The following is a 20,196-nucleotide window of genomic DNA, read 5'->3' on the forward strand; positions in this document are numbered from 1 at the left end:
CAATGACCACTGCACAGTCCTCATGGAGATAAAGCCCTGACTTCATATCATGATAAGCTTCATCGCGTTGTATGGCACCATCACCACCATGCCAAATGGGACAGACTTAAACTGACCTACCAACTCAAGACTGGGCACCCATTAGTAACGGTGGGCAGAATGGTAGTCAACCACACTTTGTAACCTCATGGTCTGGCATATCCCCCACTCTACCACTGCCATCAAGCTAGGAGATCAACTCTGGTTCACTGAAGAGGGCAGATCAGGAGCAGCACCACGAAAGCTTAAATGAATTGTCAAACTGGAACTCCAAACAGGATTACTTGTGTAGTAAACAGCAGCATGCAATCAATAGGTTTGAGTGATGCCATAACCAATGGACCTGCAGTCCTGCCACAAACAAGTGCCAATGGTAGTGGACAATTAAGGAACTCACTGGTGGAGGAGGTTCCAAAGTGTCCCAATCTGCTCTGATGAGAATGCCCAACACATTAGTGCTAAAGAATTGCATCCTTTCTCAGACAGATGTATCAAATGGATAATCCATCTCAGCCTCCTGCAGAAGACTCCAGCATCACAGATACCAGACTTCATCCAATTCGATTCACTCCACATGATATCAGATGGAGGCACTGGATAGTACAAAGACCCTGATAACATTCTAGCAAGAGTACTGAAGACTTCTGCTCCAGAACCTGCTGTGCCCCTAGCCAAGCTCTTCCAGTACAGTTACAGCACAGGCATCTACCTGACAATGTCAGAAATTGCTCAGGTGTGCCCTGTACTCATAAAGCAGGACAAATCCAATCAACTGCTCATTACTATACCATTAGTGCACACTTGATCATCGGCAAAATGACAGGAGTTGCTGGCAGTGTTTTTCATGGAATTCCTACAGTGTGGAAACAGGCCATTTGCCCAACAAGTCCACGCCAACCTTCCAAAGAGTATCCCATCCAGACTCATTCCCATAAGTCTACATTTCCTCTGACTAATGCACCTAATCTACACATCCCTGAACACTATGGACAATTTAGCTTGGCTAATTCACCTAACCTGCACATCTTTGGACTGTGGGAGGAAACCGGAGCACCAGGAGCAAACCCACACAGAGAGAATGTGCAAACTCCACACAGACAGTTGCCCAGAGCTGGTCCCTGGTGCTGTGAGGCAGCAGTGCTAACCACTGAGCCACCATGCCATGTTATCAAGCATCACTTGTAAAGGAATAACTTACTCACTGAGGCTCAGTTTGGGTTCCATCAAGGCCACTCAGTTCCTGACCTCATTATAGCCATGATCCAAACTTAGGCTAGAGAGCTGAATCCCAGGAGTGAGGTGATATCAGGGCAGCATTTGAACAAGTGTGGCATTAAGGACAACTGAAAAAAACTGGAGTCAATGGGAACTGGGGAAATATGTCCATTCTTTAGAGTCATAATCTTTGTAAGGAAAGATGGTTGTGGTTGTTGGAGGTTAATCCCTCTCTGCAGGTGCTCCTCTGGGTAATGTCTTCGGCTCAACCACCTTCAGCTGCTTCATCAATGATCTTTCCCCTTTATAAGATCAAAAGAGGTGATGTTCTCTGATGTTTGCACAATGTTCTGCACCATTCATGACTCCTCAGGTACCAAGTCATTTCACATCCACATGTAGTGAGACTAGACAATATCCATATTTGTACTGCTAAATGGCAAGTAGCATTCATGCTACACAAGTGCCAGGCGAAGACCATCTCTGACAAGGGAGAATCTAACCATCACCTCTTGACATTCAATGGCATTACCAACACTGAATCCCCCACTGTGAACATCCTGGGAGGTTAACATTGATCTTAAGCTGAACTAATCCAATCATGTAAATATAATTGCTACGTGAGCCAGTCGGGGAACCTGCAGGCATATAACTTACTTTCTATCACCCGAATAAATCTCTGAGTTACAAGACCAGAGTGTGATGAAAGACATTCTACTTAGCAGATGGGTGCAGTTCCAGCAACAGACAATTGGAATAGGCAGGACGTGAAAATGGGCTTCCTGGCCCAGACGAAGGGGCATGACCACGGAGTCACAAGAGTCCCCCTGATTATTGCATGCAAATTGACTGTTTGCATTTGGATTGAATTGCTTGGTCATGAAACCAGATCATATTGACCAGGACAATACTCATCAATGGATTCTCTTCAATCTATGATGTCATTGAGGAGATATGCTTTCAGTGAATTCATAGTTGGATCAATTAAATCTTGATATTTTCGATGGAATTTGATTGCTAAATTGTTCTGGAGATTTTATTTGATGTTACATAATGTCACCAAATTCCTCTGGGAGCTACAATTTTGTTCTACAAGATCCGATGGGGAATTCCTTGCTTATAGAATCCACTAAGACCTGTCAGTGGATTTAAGCTACTCTGAAGGAGGTCAGAGCAATTAACCACATACAAGAGTTAAATCATTACAAACTCCTCATTTGAGAGAACAGTAAAAACATACTGTTCAGAAGTTTATTTAAAAATATCTGTTTGCCATGTTCACTCTCTCCATGCAGCTTAATTGAAAAAATAAACAATTTACTTATGTCTGTTCTTGGTAGAAAGATAAGGAAGGAAAAGTCAGCGGTATCTTTTTCCGATCACAAAAGACATTCCTTATGTGCTCCTAATCTTAACTGAACCATCAGCACAATGGGATTTGGCAAAAAAACGTCCACTACAATTAATGGAGTAATTGGCTCTTTCAGACTAACTAGCAGAAACCAACTTCGAAAGTGCTTCAAAGCAGAATTATTAGAAACACTAACAAACAGAAAGGGTTGAAGTTATTATATAACATAAAGAGGGATTTCACCTAACCACCCTGCTTGCCAATCATCATTCCTTTCTTTATTCACAGATCTCAACATCTGGAAATCATAATTTTATATGGAATGATATTAATCGACTGGGATGGGCACTTTAAGAAAGGGAATGCTTTGTAAATGTGACAGTGATGGATATATGCGGTGTGCCACTGACTTTTACAACGGGTAGTATCTCTGCAGAAAAATGTGTTTGTTTCCTACTGAGTCAGGGCAGACTATTTTTAGCAAGCAAATTTAAATATGTCTATCAGACTGAATTAGCAGGACTCAGACTTCTGTTTCTCATGTGGACAGCAACAGGATTGGGGTGGGAAATAAACTTTGATGGAAATTCTAAACAAGCAGGATGCATGTTCCAGTCTTTGTTCAACCCATTCTATTCTTGACTCTATTGAAGTTAGTGGTACACATCAGAATTATAGCAGGGACACAACTGGCAGATATTGAATGTACAGATATTGGGTATACAACAGGTATAGAAAGAGCATGAATTGGATGGTGTAAACATTGGGAACATAAAGGGTGAATGTACAATGTGGATATACAAAGGGTGCGTGTCAGATGTGCATTCAGTGCACAGTGATCTATAATCACCAATTTACTGCCATCGAATAACCCTCAGGATATACATTTTCCTAGCCATCTAGTGATTCTCCTTCTCAAACACCTGTCTCAGTTGGTGTTCTGTGTGCCCCCTTACAGAGCCTCTTTTACAGAGTTAGGTGTTAATAAGACAGTCAAAATGCCTTCCTAACCCCATTGCTACCTCTAACCCCCAGTTATTCAAGTTCATTTTTGTCCTTCCCATGACTGTGTTCTTGCCCTTAGCACTGCATCTTTGCGTTTTCTCTATTTATCTCCACTCTTTCCCTATATGGGCATATCTCACTGATACACACACTCTTATTCTCATCATCATTTTGCCTCTGAATCTGTTCCTTAACCTTTATGCCTCCTTCTCCTGTAATTCCCTCAGCTCTTCTTTCCTGCATCTCCCATTAGTTTTGCTTATATCACATCTGCCCCCTTACTGAAGAATTGCTAAACTGTCTTCCTCACGTTAATGCAAAGTAAAACCTTTTGTATCTTCTTATTTTAAATAACACATGATTTTTAAATATATGATGATTGAACATGATGATTGACTTTGGAGCTTCTTTAACCAAGGACATTGCTATGTCAAGTCCTCTAGGAATGTGGCTTTCTCAAATCACACTTCATCAACCCAATACGATCCATTTTGTGAGTTGTCCATATTTGAGTCAACACCATGTACTGAATTTCCTGTTGTTATTACAATGCTGGCAACTCTACTCCCATGTTGAGTGATGTTATTTAATGTGAATTTGTTTTTTTTAGAGAACGTTTCTCCAAATTTAGCCTTCCCAAAGGACTACAGCTCTCAATGATCAGCCTGTCAGTCAAATCATGCACAACTGATTCCAGCTGCTGTATTTAAGATATGAATAACACTATGGACCACTAAACAAGTTAAAGGGAGTAGGAAAATAGAATTAGGGTACAAAGATCTAAGCAAAGGACAAATTGGTGTTTGTGAGCACCTTTCACATCCTCAATATATCCCAAACTGTTTCACAGCCAATGACATACTTTTGAAGTATAGTAATGTAGAAAAAAAAGTTACCAATTTGTACACAGCAAGTTCCTACAAGCAAGGATGTGATCGTGACCAGATCTCTTTTATTTTAGTGATTTTGGTAAAGTTATGTGACAGGGAGCACGTCCCAGAAGAAATACAGAAAAGAATCCCTTTTGCATTGTGGGCTTCAAATATCTAAGGAATGAAGAGATGTCAGAACTTTGTGCAAATATTATTTCCTGAAAGTTCCTGCCTGTAAATAAAATCCGAGTGCTGAATAAATGGACCAGGTTCTCTTACTTATTGCAGGAGAAAGGAAACTTTATAGACATTAATTCTGTAGTAATTATGTTTAATTACATTTACGAGCTGGGTATTAACTGTGCGTTTACTTCAATAGATAAATAGATGCAAATTGAAACAGTAATTTTTGGATTAGGGAAGTTTATGCTTGGAATGTACTTTCAACTCATTCAGACCCTGCCCTTGACTCATTCCAGAAGAAGAAAGCGTAAAATAGGGCAGGGGGCTAACACAGGGAGTGGGGTGCCCAATGTTATCGGTTTAACCCCTACAAGGAGAAAATAATTGTTCCATTGGGAGAGGACCGTGACCAATCATGATGATGCTAAGAACCCCATGTCCCAGTAACTGTGTAAAATTTATTGTCAAGCATTTTGCTGCTCTCCCATTAATAGCACTGCAAATGTATGCATAGAATCATAGAAACCCTGCCGTGTGGAAGCAGGCCACTTGGCCCATCGAGTCCACACCGATCCTCTGAAGAGCATTTCATGCAGACTGACCACCCTCCACACCCCCCTGCATTTCCCATGGCTAATCCACCTAACCGACACATCCCTGGACATAATGGGCAATTTAGCCTGGCCAATCCACCCACCCTGAATGGCTTTGGATTGTGGGAGGTAACCAGAGAACCCAGAGGAAACTCATGCAGACAGTCACCCATTGGTGGAATCAAAGCTGGGTCCCTGGCATTGAGAGGCAGCAGTGCTAACCATAGAGCCACTGTGCCATACTGAACTAGCCCAAGGTTCTATCTCTGTAGCACAATTCATTCCCTCTCACCTTCTGTAGGCAGGAGCAGCATCTGCATAGCATCCGCCTTGAAGAGACCAGTCCCCCTGGACCTCATCTCCTCCTCCCCCTCAAAGGAAGAGGAAACAGGTCAATCAGGGGATGCACTAGCAGGGATGTATTGTCACCCTGGTGGGTATGGTGTCCAGATTAGAGATAGGAGCACATTCTGGTCAGCACACCACCGTCACATCTTTGCATCTGGCCAAGGACGAAGTGCTCCAGGTCGCTAGCACTCGGAGGACAGCCAGAGACCAAGGCACTTACTCAGCCCCAGACAGGAGAGGACATCATGGTGTCAGCAATTCATTACTTCATTGAAATGCAGAAACAGACACAGGAGCAAAAGGCATGTTTTTCCGAGAAACTGGGCTGGAGGTTGGAGGAGTCCAGCAGCATTAGCTGTACCGACATGGTTCCAGTACTTGTGGTCTGGCTGCCTCCATGGACAGGTTGGTGGCTGCCATTGAGAACCATGTCCACCGGAATGCTCCTTGGTTGCCAGAGACACACGCAGGCCTGCACCTCATTGCTCTGGCCACCAGGGTTCTCCACCTCTAGCTTACCAACAGGGTTCACTATACGGGTGTCAGTATCTAACCTGGTAGAGGGTTCAGGAGGCAGTCTTGCCAGTCCATCCCCTAAGGGACTTGTTTCTTCATTCTTTGAGGTGGAGGAAGGAAATATGGTCCAGAGGGACTGGTGCCTTCAGGGCGGAGGCTATACAAATGCTGTTCATGCTTACAGAAAACAAGACAGTGAATGAATTGTGCTGCAGGCATAGAAGCTTGGGAATGTTGAGAATATATGGCAATCTCCCTTCAGCCCGACTACAGACCCTGGGACCTCACCTAGATGCCGGGGAGGGAAAGTCAAAACAAAGGCCCAAAGGTGGCACAGGTGAAACTTCACTGCAAGTAGAATGTCATGGTTGTAAATATCTGTTCACGTGACATCACAAGCTGTGTGACTGATTCTCATTTTAGCTCGAGCTAGAAGAATAAAGATAGAGGATAGCCTCCCATAGCACCACACAATCCTGTCTGAAGGATAGCTATTCTTTCCCTAGCACCCACTGTAACATGAAGCTTTGTTTTTGTTGAATGAGGGAGCATCAGATGTTGCGAAGGCTTCCACTAGTTTGTAACATTTGCTTCAATAAACAACAGGAAAAGTGAAGAAATGGGTCAGCTCCATTTGAAGTGGTGATTAAAGAGGGGCTGCTGGCCTCCCCAGCATCAGCACATTTACACTTTCATGAACCATTATTCTGAAGTGGTTGCCAATGAAGTCCCTGTATTGCTTGTTGCAGCGATGCTGCTGATGGTAGAATGATCAAAGTGATGTTTGTTCTGATCAGTATCCTCATTTCCTACTTGGAATGATCCTGCCGACCTCACAGATCTTCATCTCCATCACATATCACATTGTGTGTTCTGTTGTCTGGAGCCCAGCATGGAAGGAGTATACAACATATTCTGACAATACTGTACAGCAACAACCCCCAGACTTGAGCAAGCATGGGAAACTTAAGTTGCATAGACATTGTATGGTCCTCATTGGCCCCCATGGAAGATGTTACATTGTACATATGCTAGGTTTCATAACAAGGCATTCTAATTGCTAGCTCTGTATAGACTATAGCACCGTATACCTGGAAGGCTTTAGCACAGTTTTGTCACAGTGTCCCTTCTTTCACTATGGCTGTGAGGGCCATTCACAGTGTCCCAAGACATCCTCATTCAGCAGCGTCAGTGGAAGTCTCGCATCTGGAGGACATTCCATTGTAGAAGAACACGTGTAATTCCCCTGCACTTTTTCTGTATCATGAAGATACCTATTACTGGAAACTTTGCTGGAGTTTGATGGTTGTCCTTCACTTCCAGATGCATGTGATCCTCAATAGTTGTTCTGGACACTTGTACCGCAGAGGACACGAGGTAACAACAGCTTGGTGACAGTTCCAATGAGCATGTGAGGAGAATATCAGAAACACAGCAGCTCTTCAGTCATGTGATCAATCACACAGCAGACACAAATAACCTGAAGCCATCATTCTCCATATATTTGAGCATAGCTGAGGTGTGTGTGTGTATGGGGGCGGGGGGTGCAATGTGATTGCTCTACACAGGCCTTTTGCATAGTGGATCTGATTCAGATGTGTGCTTCACCAGCCATGTTGGGTTGGGTAACAGACCGTTCCCCCTCATTGCTACACTCACATCACCCAAGAAAGGCGGCATTTTGTATATGATAATGTATGGACATCTTATAGTTCAAGGTAAGCAGCTCTAAGACTTTGTGCAACTTGGAAATGTGTTCATGCCATGTGGAATGCTAATGAAACTTTCCACTCACTAGACATTACTTCAGCTTCATAGTCATTACTGGGATTCATTTGTAATGATCAATGACATGGTCACAACAGTTTGTGGCTAGAGCTTTTAGCTGGTCACTGTATGCAGTTCAGACGTAGAATTTCAGCTGTTTTTAACCTGGACTGTGTAAGTGTCTGATTATTGTAACTGTCTATTGAAGGTTCTCCCATTGCTCACAAATGGAGCGTGCTAACTCAGATAGAAAAGTAAGAATTACTCCGCCCACTCTGGATGTGTTGGCAGCTATTTTTCTCTTCAACATTTGTGATCCAGGTGAGGATGGAAGGCAACACAATTAATGTTTCACAGAGTGAGGGGCAAGCTCAGCTTGATAATCAAGGTGAACCCCCAAACCTTCATGTTCCTTTATGTCTTGCACTTCCTGTCAATCCCATCAAGTTTGAACCTTCCCACCATCTAACCAACTATTTCTACTTAACTCTTTGAAGCCCCAGGCCAACAGCTTAGTATGTCAAACATCATTGTGCACTGTCTTCCTGCATTAAAGCCAGATGGCGGTGACCCTCGATGACATACCCCTCCTAAACACTACCTAGTACTCTTCCATGCTCTATCATTTCCTGCCCTTAAATGTTGAGTTGCTCTCCCTTTTTCAATTATTGTATTCTGTGTCCCTGCATGCTGTTTCTAACCCCTGCGATTGACTTCTCAAACATCTCCACCACAGCGGTGAACCTTAATAAACCCCCTTTGACTTTGTTAACCATAGGGTTAGGGACCAACCGCTTCACCAACTTGGAATACAACAAGAACAAAGAACAATACAGCCCAGGAGCAGACCTTGGCCCTCCAAGCCTGCTCCACCATATTTTGCCCTCCTATACTAAAACTGTCTTCACTTACAGAATCCATATCCCTCTATTCCCTTCCTATTCATATATTTGTCCAGGTGCTTCTTGAATGTTGCTATTGTGTCTCCTTTCATCACCTCCTCTGGCAGCGTTTTTCAGGCACTCACCACCCCGTGTGTGAAAAACATGACTCACACATCTCTTAAAAAAACCTCCCTCACATCTTGCACCTGTGTCCCCTAGTAATTGACCCCTTCATCCTGGGAAAAAGCCTCATACTTTTCACTCTTTCCATGTCATTCACAACCTTGTAAACTTCTATCAGATTGTCCCTCAACCTCTTGCATTCCAATGAAAACAAACCCTCTCTATCCAGTCTTTCTTCATAGCCCAAATCCCCCATACCAGGATGTTGTAACCTCTCCAAAGCATTCACATCCTTCTAGTGGTGTGGGGCCTAGAGCTGTACACAATGACAGCCTGATTGATGAGTAACCAGGCCTCTAACTGATCTCTGTGCTGTTCCGCACATGGCTTACCACTAAACCACGGACTGGTTACACTGAACAAACCATGACCCACTCTCCAGATTGAAATGAAACAGAATTCCTGACCCTGAATGCTTTGATTGGCCAAGTAGCCATGTTCAAGCTACCAGACAGCTATGAGGATGATGCCCTTGACTGACTGCAGCAGTATCACTTGGCTTGATGGAGGACTATTCCCTTCAGCCTGTGAGATATAGCCCTTTCGCTGAAGCACATGCTGAATGCTTGTTGTGTAAGCTGCTGGAAGATGGTATATGTGTGAGACTGACGTAACACAGTTCTGTACAGCAACATTTCTGCTGCCTTGACAATCATTTCGCAAATAATACAAGATGTCTAGCTTTGTTTCTTTGCTAAAAGACCAGGCAACACAGAACTACTGTGAGCCTGTGAGTTCTGAATAAAATGGCAATGCAGAAAAAGCAAGGCAAGGTATAGGTACTCTGGGCATCCAAGCATGCAAACAGTGAGTAAGTACTAACGGCAAGCTAGGATCCTGAGATGCTTCCTTTTCTGATGCACAAGAGTATGTGTCCCTGTGCACAAAGTGGCCTATATCAGAAAAGAGTCCAAAATGTGCCACGATGATGTGAGGCTGGTGCTTTACTGATGCCAATCTCAGTAACTGAGGGTGCAGGCAGTTGCTGCCCATGAACTGTACTCTGAAGTGTTGATTTTATTTATTTATTCATTCATTGTCACTTGTTTCTTGTTACAAAATACAATGAAAAGTGTTGTATAGTGTCGTCACCCTCTGGCACCATCCTAAAACACAGAAATATAAACCAAAATATAAAATACAGAGGTGGGAAAATGAAGAAATAAAGGAAGTGTTAAACCTTACAGTGCTTCTTGTTAAGTGCTCCATCACGGGCCATGGGCCTAGTGGCCAGGCACGAGACCCCCTTGCCGTGCTGCTGCCGCTGGAATGAGGGTCACCACTCCTCAGCGCCATCTTGTCTCCACCAATGTCCTCTCGTCATTCTGAGGCCTCGCCAATGCAGACATCACCGATGCTGCCGGGTACAGTACCAGCCAAAACCCAACTCTGCCGCCGCCACCATGAGTCCGCAATGGGCTCACCTTGCCGATGCAGCTGCTGCTGAGTCTAGTATTGGGCCCAAACTCGCCTCCACCTCCATGAATTCACACTGGCACTTGGCCCATATGCCTCTCACCCTTCCTATTCATATACCCAGGTGCCTTTTAAATGTTGTACCAGCCTCCACCACTTCTGTTGGCAGCTCATTCCATACACGTACCACCCTCTGCATGAAAAGGTTGTTCCTTAGGTCCCTTTTGAATTTTTCCCCTCTTACCTTAAATCTATGCCCTCCAGTTCTGGGCTCCCTTAACCCAGGGATAAAATCATGCCCCTCATGATTTTATGGACCTCTATAAGGTCACACCTCAGCCTCCAATGCTCTAGGGAAAACAATCCCAGCCTATTCAGCCTCTCCCTATATCTCAAATCTTCTAACCTTGGCAACATCCTTGTAAATCATTTCTGAACCCTTTCAAGTTTCACAACATCCTTCCGACAAGAGGGAGACCAGAGTTGCACGCAATATTCCAAAAGTGGTCTAACCAATGTCTAGTACAGCCACAACATGACCTCCCAACTCCTATTCTCAATGCTCTGACCAATAAAGGAAAGCATACCAAATGCCGCCTTCACTATCCTGTCTACCTGCGACTCCACTTTCAAGGAGCTATGAACCTGCACTCCAAGGTCTTGTGGAATCCCAATGCCCCAGACTCATTGTTGATGAACCATCCGGCTTTATGGCAACAGGATCGTACTTGCAATGAATCTTATAATATAATGTTAAGGGCTTATTGACATCCAGATGAAACACAAGGTAAAGTCGGCAGATTTCCTTCCCATAAATGAGAACTGGACAGGTTATGAATGACAACTCATGATAGTCATCATGGTCACCATTCCCAGCTTTAATTTCCAGGTTTGTGAATTCATTTAATTTTCTCCAGCAGCTGTAGCAGGATTTGAACTTCTGGAACATCCTTTGAATTACGAGCCTCATGATATTGCCACTATGCCACCGTCTCCATGCCAACTCACCATCCCACCTCTGATTCTAAAGCAAAATGACTTGAAGAACTTGGAATAAATCCATCAAATCATAATTTGCATTTGCTGCAGCCACATCTCTGTCAGACTATACCTGCCAGTGTGATAATAGGGAAAGGCCTACTGCCATGGACCTGACAAGTATGTTATTGAATCTCAGCTATGGGATGATTTCTTTAAATGGGCTCATTGACAATGATTTTCTGTGTTTCACTACTGGCCTCCCTTGGCCTAAAACACTAGGGACTTTGGGTCGTTGTGTCACAGGAATAACTCAGAAAATTGAGTGGCATTAGCTGCTCTCAGAATTGAAAACTGGATTGTCTCTAGCACCCCTGAGTAAGGAAGAGGGATGAGTATCGAAAAAGAAACACAAACTGGGGTCCATGTTACGACATTAAGTTCAGGGGTAACACGCACATCTTGAAGTCAGAGGGTTGCTAATTCAAGTCCCAAGTTGGAGACGCAAGCACGTATTTCAGGGTGACACTCCTAGTGGGGTAATGGGGGACAGCTGCATGATCAGAGGTGCCAACTTTCAACCAGACAAACCAGAGAGGTTTTTTTTTATTCTTTCATTGGATGTAGACATCACAAACAAAGTCAACATTTATTGACCTAATTGTCTCAAACTGAGTAGTCTGTTGATCCATTTCAGACAGCAGTTAAGAGTCAACCAAATGGTTGGGGATCTGGAGGCATACGTATACTGGATTGGGTAAGGATAGCAGATTTCCTTCCCTGAAGAGACATTAGTGAACTGCATGGGTTTCTACGACTATCAACGATAGATTCATAGTCACTATCACTAGGATTCATGGTGGAATTGGAGCCCAAAGCCTCACAGCACGTGCCTGGGGTTCACTATTACTTGACCATTACGACTATGGTACCATTTCCTGTGCACTCATCGTAAGCTATCATGGATATTCAGAGCCTTTTTAATTAAATTGATTGCCTTAGGAAATAATGAAGTTTTTAAACAATATTTGCCACAATTTGTATCTTTTTTTAAGATTAGATTACTTACAGTGTGGAAACAGGTCCTTCAAGTCCACACCAACTCTTCAAAGAACAACCCACCCAGACCCATTCCCCTACATTTACCCCTTCACCTAACACTACGGGCAATTTAGCATGGCCAATTGACCTAACCTGCACATCTTTGGATGACGGGAGGAAACCGGAGCACCCGGAGGAAACCCACGCAGACACGGGGAGACTGTGCAAACTCCACACAGAGTTGCCTGAGGCGGGAATTGAACCCGGGTCTCTGGCGCTGTGAGGCAGCAGTGCTAACCACTGTGCCACCATGCCTCCTCATCACCTAAAATGGCATAGGCTGTGGGCTGAGCCCTGAAATTGGATTTAATTAAGAAGGCAAACACAGTTGCATTGACAGACTGCTGCAATTCCCTTCAAATGTCCTTCCAAGTATGGGAAAGCTGGCAAAGCTTACAGGTAAACTCTCTCCCCAGTCTAGGATTGGCTGCTGCAATTGCACTGTGGCAAAGACAAGATGTTTGAAAGCATTCCCGAGAAACTCCAGGTGTATTGCTTGGGATCAACGCATCACCCGATGACCTTTAAGTGGAAGCAGAGCAGGTGCAAGGTGACAAGCAGGAGAACATTGAGTTTCATCTGTCATCACTACTCTGCCCATCAAAAATCTGCAATGGGATAGTCAGAGATCAGGGGCGGCTCATGTTACCCTGCCAGCTCATGTGTTCTAAGCCTGCCACTCAGGCTACAATGGAAACTGAATGTTATAGTTGTCACTTTGATCATTGGATCGTGTCGGCTGCACTGACTCCATACTTAGGAGGCTACTTGGAATGTGTAGAAGACACTCTGTTCTTCAAGCAGTTCAATGGAGGCAATAAGAGCAATATGGAGAACAGGTATATGTCACTCACTGGGTACTCATCCTGGATTGAAATGTTCAGTCACCTTTCAAGCTATCTCATACTGAGCAAATAAACAATGAGTGAAAACACAAAAAGAAAACAGGAAATTCAGGAAACAAGATTTCTGATGCAAATGCTTCATCAGGACTGAAACCCAACAGAAAATAAAAAGACTTAAGTTACCACAGAAAATGCTTAACCAAGATCAAACACTGAACATCAGTGAAGTTACACTTGAGATTGTCTGACTGCAGGTTACAAACTATTCACTAGAAGAACCGAAAAATGAAAGATGCGAGAGAAGATTTTCCGATTGGGACCAAAGATAGAGTTTAAAGGCTTGTAATTAGAAACCAAACATTGAACCAGGGCTTGCTACATCAGAGTCTCTAGGAGAAAAAACATAAGCTTCAGGCCACTGCAATGTACAAACATGGGAGGATAGTCACATGTTGTTCAAAAAGTTAATGTTTATTTTCAATTTTCCTTGGATACTTCTGTTTATTTGCTGTAAATATTAAATTGAACTCTGGCAAGTTAAAGCATGAAACTAGAGACCAATACATTTCTGGATAACAGGAAAGTTGAAGGAAATACCAAAAGGAAAACAATATTTATGCTCTATGAAAGAAGATGAATGGGTTGTAAGGGTTCTCTGTTTATTGGAGATGAACCAGTGAATGTTAATTGACAGTTAACAGCAAAGATTTGGTTAAATTTTAAACAAAACAGGTTGGCTCAGACTGGTCAAGGCATTACTCTGAGAGATGAGCCAGAAAATGGCTTTCTACTATTTTGATGTGTTGAAATGGGTGCAGTGTGTATGTTCTTCCTATCTTCAAAGAACAGGGCACTGCGTATTAAGATATGTAACTTCCAGAGCACATTTTCCAAGTGCTGAAATCCCAACTAACAATCTTAAATTGGTTGACAGAATAATTCTTCAAGCACTCAAGATTTCCCAAAGAAAGGTTTTATTCCTTATATGTTTAATATTCAGAATGGAATTGACAGCATCACAATTCTCCACCTCAAGGCATGACTGCAAAGAGGAAGCCAAGATGTTCTCCAGGAAGATAGCAAACAAGACAGCATTTGCTTATTCCCTGTAGAAACTGGCGTTGGAGATTAATTAAACAGAACTCACAAAGTGGAGCTGACTGCCTTGGTCTCCCAGATGGAATTGTTGTGAGCTGTGCAGGATAATGGGGGAAGAAGTGGAAAGAAAAATATAAAGAGGGGCATCAATTTAGCATTACATAGGTCCATGATACTGTTTATGTTCCATTTGAGCCTCCTATGAAACGTCCTCATCTATAATATAACTTTCTCGTCCTCTATTCCCCTCTCCCTCCTATGCTTAACTAGCCTCCTTTTCCATGCACTGTTTACTTCAACCACTCATGGTAGTGAGATCAACTTTCTTATGAATCTTTTGGAAAATATGCTTTTATTCCTGATTTCAATTTCTTAGTGACTATCTTAAGCTGAGAGCCTCAAGTTTAAATCTTTACCCAAGTTGATCCACACTCTGTATCTGATCCATCAAAGCCATTAATAATATTATATATTTTAGGTCAGCCCTCTGCCTCCTCCTTTCAAAAGAATAAAGCTCCATCCTGTCCATACCTTCTGCCAGGTATGATCCTTACAGTCCTTGGATCAGCCTCATTTTTATCTGATTCCCATGTTGAAAACAGGACAAGTCCTACCATAGACATACAACATTGGATGTTGCACTCAGACACACTGGCTGGATGTCTCTCTCCAACCATCTCTGAGGGCTCGGCCCTCAGTCTGACTCTTTCTTTTGAGGAACCACGTGCTTCCTGAGTGACTACTTAGAGCATTCGCTCACCTCCTCCTCCTTGTGACACCAGTTTCAGGAGATTCTGCACCGTGTCTGCCAGCTCTCGCTGTTGTCTCTGCAAGCTGGTGTTGTTGACAGTAGCTCGGTTCAATCTTGCCTCTAGCTCATCGATGACCCGGCTCTGACGGAGGACCAGGTCTTGGAGGCTGCTCCTCTCCTGCCTCAGCGTCTCGACTTCCTCTTTATGTCGGCCTTCCATTTCTAGAAGTTTCTGTTCCAGAAAGCTAAGGAAGTGGAGATTAGAAGGATTGAAAAAAAAGCAAGATTTTGCATTTGTATAGCACCTTTCATCACCTCCACTGGAGTTCCCAAATCCTTTAGAGCCAATTAAGTACTTTTTCAAATGTTGTTACTGTTGCAATGTAGGAAACACAGCAGTGAACACTGCAAGATCCCATAAACAGCATTGCAATTCGTAACCAGCTAATCTTGTTTTAGTGATGTTGGTTGAGGGATAGATATTGGCTGGGACACCAGGGAGAACTCTCTGTTCTTCCTCAAGATATATGCCATGAGATCATTTACCTGAGAAAGGACATGGAGGCTCACTTTAACCCCTCATTTAATATGGAGTTAATATGCAATTTAGTATGGGATAGACTTGAGACATTTGACTTCACAAACTCTTAACATTCGCCTGTACCTGTATTTTTGTTTTTACTGCTGTTTACCTATTTACTTATCTATGCTATTTAACTCTGTGCTCTGCCTGATTACTTGCAAGACAAAGCTTTTCACTGTGCCTTGGTACATGTCACAATAAATTCAATTCAATTCAATTCAATTCACAACAAGGTACAGGTGACAGGCAAGTTGACAAGTTTATTGAACACAAAACATTAGTAATTTATACAATTTTAAGTCCGCTGTTTACTGCAATATAACAAGGATGAGTTAACTCTCTGTCCAGTGCAAGTACACTGTCTTTATGTGTATATATTGTGGTGTAATTTACACTATTAATTCAGCGTGCAAATATTCTGCAGACATGGCTCTTTATAAATTTCAATACACATTTGGATTTTACTAGACTGGGGTCTACAGAGGAGTCCTGAGAATATGTAATACGACCCTGGATGAATAACAAATCACATTGTCTCACCACCTCAAGGTTTAAATTAGCACTTTCATTGCACAACAGATGTGGAGACAGGCAACAGATCAAATCAGCTTTATCGGAGTTTAGAATTGGTACAGGACAATTACAAAGAGAAGGAAAAATGCTGATTATTTTTCATCTGGCTGGATTCCTAGTCTGAACAATGGCAAATGAAAATAAAAGAGCTACAAATGAGGGATCGGCTCTGATGTTTGATAGGGAGTCTGTAATATCAAGAGCCTGTAACGTGTACCTGTACTGATAGTTGATAAGGAGTTTGTACTGAGGCACCGTACTAATAGCTAAAATGGGAGTCTATACTGAGGGATCGTACTAGGGAGTCTGTATTGAGGGATTGTACTGAGGGACCAGACTAGGGATCAATACTGAGGGATTGGAGCAGGGAGTCTGTACTGAGGGACCTATATTGATAGTTGACTTTAATAGGGGATCAGCACGAATATGTGATACAGAGCCCATAATAAGGGATCTGCACTGACATCCTGTTTTGTGGGATCTGTACTGATAGATGTTAGATAATCTGCAATGAAACCTGAGGGGCAGGAATTCCATCGTAACTTAAAGAAACTGAACAGTTTAAAAGAAACCTAAATTAAATTGAAGATAACATTGCCATATTTCAATGCATATTTCTTTAATCTGTTTTATGCTGTGCTGGTAAACAGCTTTAGGGAACATTACAATGGTCAGCTCTTGACAGAGAAGGAATTTTATTAAAGGCCTATAATTTTCAGATATGTAAACATCCAAAAAGCAATGTGTTTACTTTCTATGTAAACAAATATGTGCTTAACATGGAAACATGCAACATAATAAAATACTGCATTTTTTATATGTTATATCAGCACAAAATTGTTGGCAATCAATTTCCCTGGTTCAGACATCTCTCCAAACAAAAAAAAATCATCAGATGCTTTTTATCCAATTTACCTTGATTCCAACCATCATCATTAAATCAGATTGTCTGTTTATTAATATTGCTGTTTGTGGGCACTTATGGTGAACACATTTGCTGCTGCATTTCCCACACTGCAATAGTAACATGCCTCAAAAAGGTATTTCATTGGTAAGATGGAAGATTGGGACGTCCTGAGGTGGCAAGTGTGGTTGAAAAATAGAAATCTTTCTTCGAATGCAAGGCAATATATTAAATGCTCAGTCACCGCATTCTTTTTGCTTTAGTCATGTATCATTGGGAATAACGAAAACTAGGGCTGAGAAAGGAAAGTTCCAGAGCTACATCAAATACCACAGTAACAACGATTCTTAAAGTTGATATCAATCCAGAATTTAGAAATGACATTGGTAAGTAAAGTTCTCATCTGTCAAAATAATGCCCAAACTTGCTTAAGTGATCTTGGAAACAAACCAACTTTAATGAAGAAGTATCATATTTCCCTCTTTGAGAAAACTAAGTAATTTTTCAAAACCTGGGGATTTTCAAAGGCAATTTTTCATTAAATGTTTCTTCATCATTGAGCTCTAGAATTCGATTAACTCTGCTCTGCTCCCTCCACTCAGTCACCAATTCAGGAACAATAAAGTGGTCAGCTTCACACCTCAGACGAGGAAACCTCAGACTAGAATTCTGACCACCTCCTTCTCTGCTTTCCCCCCCACTGCACTGAAATCTCAAAGTGCAGTTTCTTAATGCTTAGAATGAGTTAACAATGTTCCATCCAGGGTATTTAAAACAGAAGTAACCAGAGGATGCTGACAAAGTGAGCAGAAATATTTCAGCACGGCTGCCAAACATTCCTGTATTGTTACCCTTGTGAAGTGCTCATTAACTCAAAGCACAGATTGATTAATGGCATCAAGTGCTGTGCAAATGGGTTCTAGAAATAAAAACTGTCTCAGGTTCCAATTAAAGTTTTCTCTTCAAACTGTCCAATTTTTTTTTTGTTGCTTCCAAATGGTAGAATTGGTGCTTCATTGGAAGAAAATTTGTTGCCCAGCACAGAAACAGGCCACTTGACCCAACTAGTTCACTTTGGTGTTTATGTTCCTCCTCCCTCGCTTACTCAATTAGAATGTTCCTTTCCCCCTTCACCTGTACAGGGTGCATTACACAGGAACCTAAAAGCCCCACATAGCTCATGCACAACTCAATTCTTTGTAAGATATATGTTCCTTTTTCCCTTCACCTGTACCTTTCTCCTTACAGTTACTAACAAAGTTGTGGAACAAGTCAGGGCTGTTCATTAGGGATATTCTGCATGTGACAGACTTGTAATTTTGAGGTGAATCTGTACAGGATAAAATAACTTCATTATCTGTTTAATATTTAGTGTGGATGGATTCAGAGTGAACCATTGTGATCTCTCAGTCAAAAGTTACTTCACTCATTCCTTTTTCTCCCAAATGACTGGTTGAAAATCCTCTTAGCTTCCCTTATGGAATTAGTCAATAACATGGCAGTCTGGAGTCAAGGTTCAGTGCAGACTGGAGGCTAGGTGCTAACAGGAACTGGGGTGGAAGGACTGTTGTTCTGAACTTTTTATCTCTTTAACTTTTAATTCTTTTTTCCCAAAATCTTGTATTGAAGAATCTGTACCTTGGTACCATGTAACTAAGATGTGTCATTAAGTATGACTTGTAAATTTTTCACTGTACTCATTTGAAAGCGTGTGACAATAAAGCTAATGCAATTTAATGCAACATTATTCATTGTAATGAATAGCATTATACCTTCCATCTGAAGAACTCTCTGGGGTTGGTTGGTTGGAGGACAAATATTGAGGATGATCGACAAAAAAACTAGGGATTGAAATGAGGGGAAATAAAATGATGCAATGATCTGGAATGGGCTTCCTGGAGGGACTTAGATACAATAATAACTTTCAACAGGTAACTGAATAAATATTTCAAAGGGAAAATGTACAAGCTTTTGGGAAAAGAGCTGGAAACTGGTACTGATTGGATAGCACTTTCGCAAAGCTGACACAGACACAAACAGCTGAATGTCCTCCTTCTCCGTAATACAGTGCTGTGATTCAATGATGGGGCTAAACATCTGGTTGAGTTTAACTGAGGATGGTGTCAGAGTTTGTGGGGTGTATTGACTGAAATACACCCCTTTTACTTACTGCTGGAGAGAATTATGTCATAGCTGGTTCATACCCAATAGCATTGCAAGTTGCATTTAACTCTCTGGACATTCTCAAACATGAGGGATATTCTCTATATCAGCCATTCTATTCCTGTACAAAAAGAACTTGGACTCTCCTCATAACTTGCATTTTCTTGATTGACTTATTATCCACTGACTGTATTCCCTTTGCTGGGTCACTGGTGCCACCTTCTCCTGTGAGTCAGAGAGTTGTGGGTTCATATCCAACCTCAAAATCCAGGCTAACACTCGCGTGGCAAGACAGAAGGGCTGCTGCCCAGTCAGAGGTGCTGTCTTTCTGATGATTTATTAAAATAAGATCCTACCTGCCTTCTGAGGTGGTAAAAGATTCAATGGCACTAATGAAAGAAGGGCAGCGGAGTTCTCCCTGGGTCAACGTGTACTGTTTAAACCTACATCTTTAAAGAAATTATCTGGACAGAACACATGGCTGTTTGTGGAATCTCGTTGGGTGAAAATTAGCTGCTGTGTTTCCTACATTGTAACAGTGCCAACATTTCAGAAGTATATCATTGGCTGTCAAATTCTTTGAGCTATCCAAAATTTGTGAAAGATGATATTGAAATGGAAACTTTTGCTTTTCTTTCAGCTTGCTGAATGGTTGTTAAGCTTAGATTTGCTTCATTCCAGCTCCAACTAATGCATTACACAGGAATCTAAAAGTCCCATATAGTTCGTGCACAGCTCAATTCTTTGTAAGATATATGCATGGATGTGCAAAAAAAATTTAAAAAGACCATACACCTAAATTAATCTCCCATGCACTCCAAGAACGTT

The 20,196-nt window shown here is 42.1% G+C and overlaps 1 protein-coding gene across 2 annotated transcripts in view; it reads right to left on the reverse strand.

Moving 5' to 3' along the window:
* The window catches only part of angpt1 (angiopoietin 1), a 278,875-nt gene that overhangs the window by 124,467 nt on the left and 134,212 nt on the right, over nucleotides 1–20,196 (reverse strand). For both annotated transcript variants that reach the window (XM_060824233.1, XM_060824234.1), the window contains exon 5: nucleotides 15,155–15,390. In XM_060824233.1, coding sequence (XP_060680216.1) covers nucleotides 15,155–15,390 — 236 coding nt within the window. The remainder of the gene's footprint in view (nucleotides 1–15,154; nucleotides 15,391–20,196) is intronic.

Source organism: Hemiscyllium ocellatum, chromosome 4 (assembly GCF_020745735.1).
Source record: "Hemiscyllium ocellatum isolate sHemOce1 chromosome 4, sHemOce1.pat.X.cur, whole genome shotgun sequence".
Taxonomy (NCBI): domain Eukaryota; kingdom Metazoa; phylum Chordata; class Chondrichthyes; order Orectolobiformes; family Hemiscylliidae; genus Hemiscyllium; species Hemiscyllium ocellatum.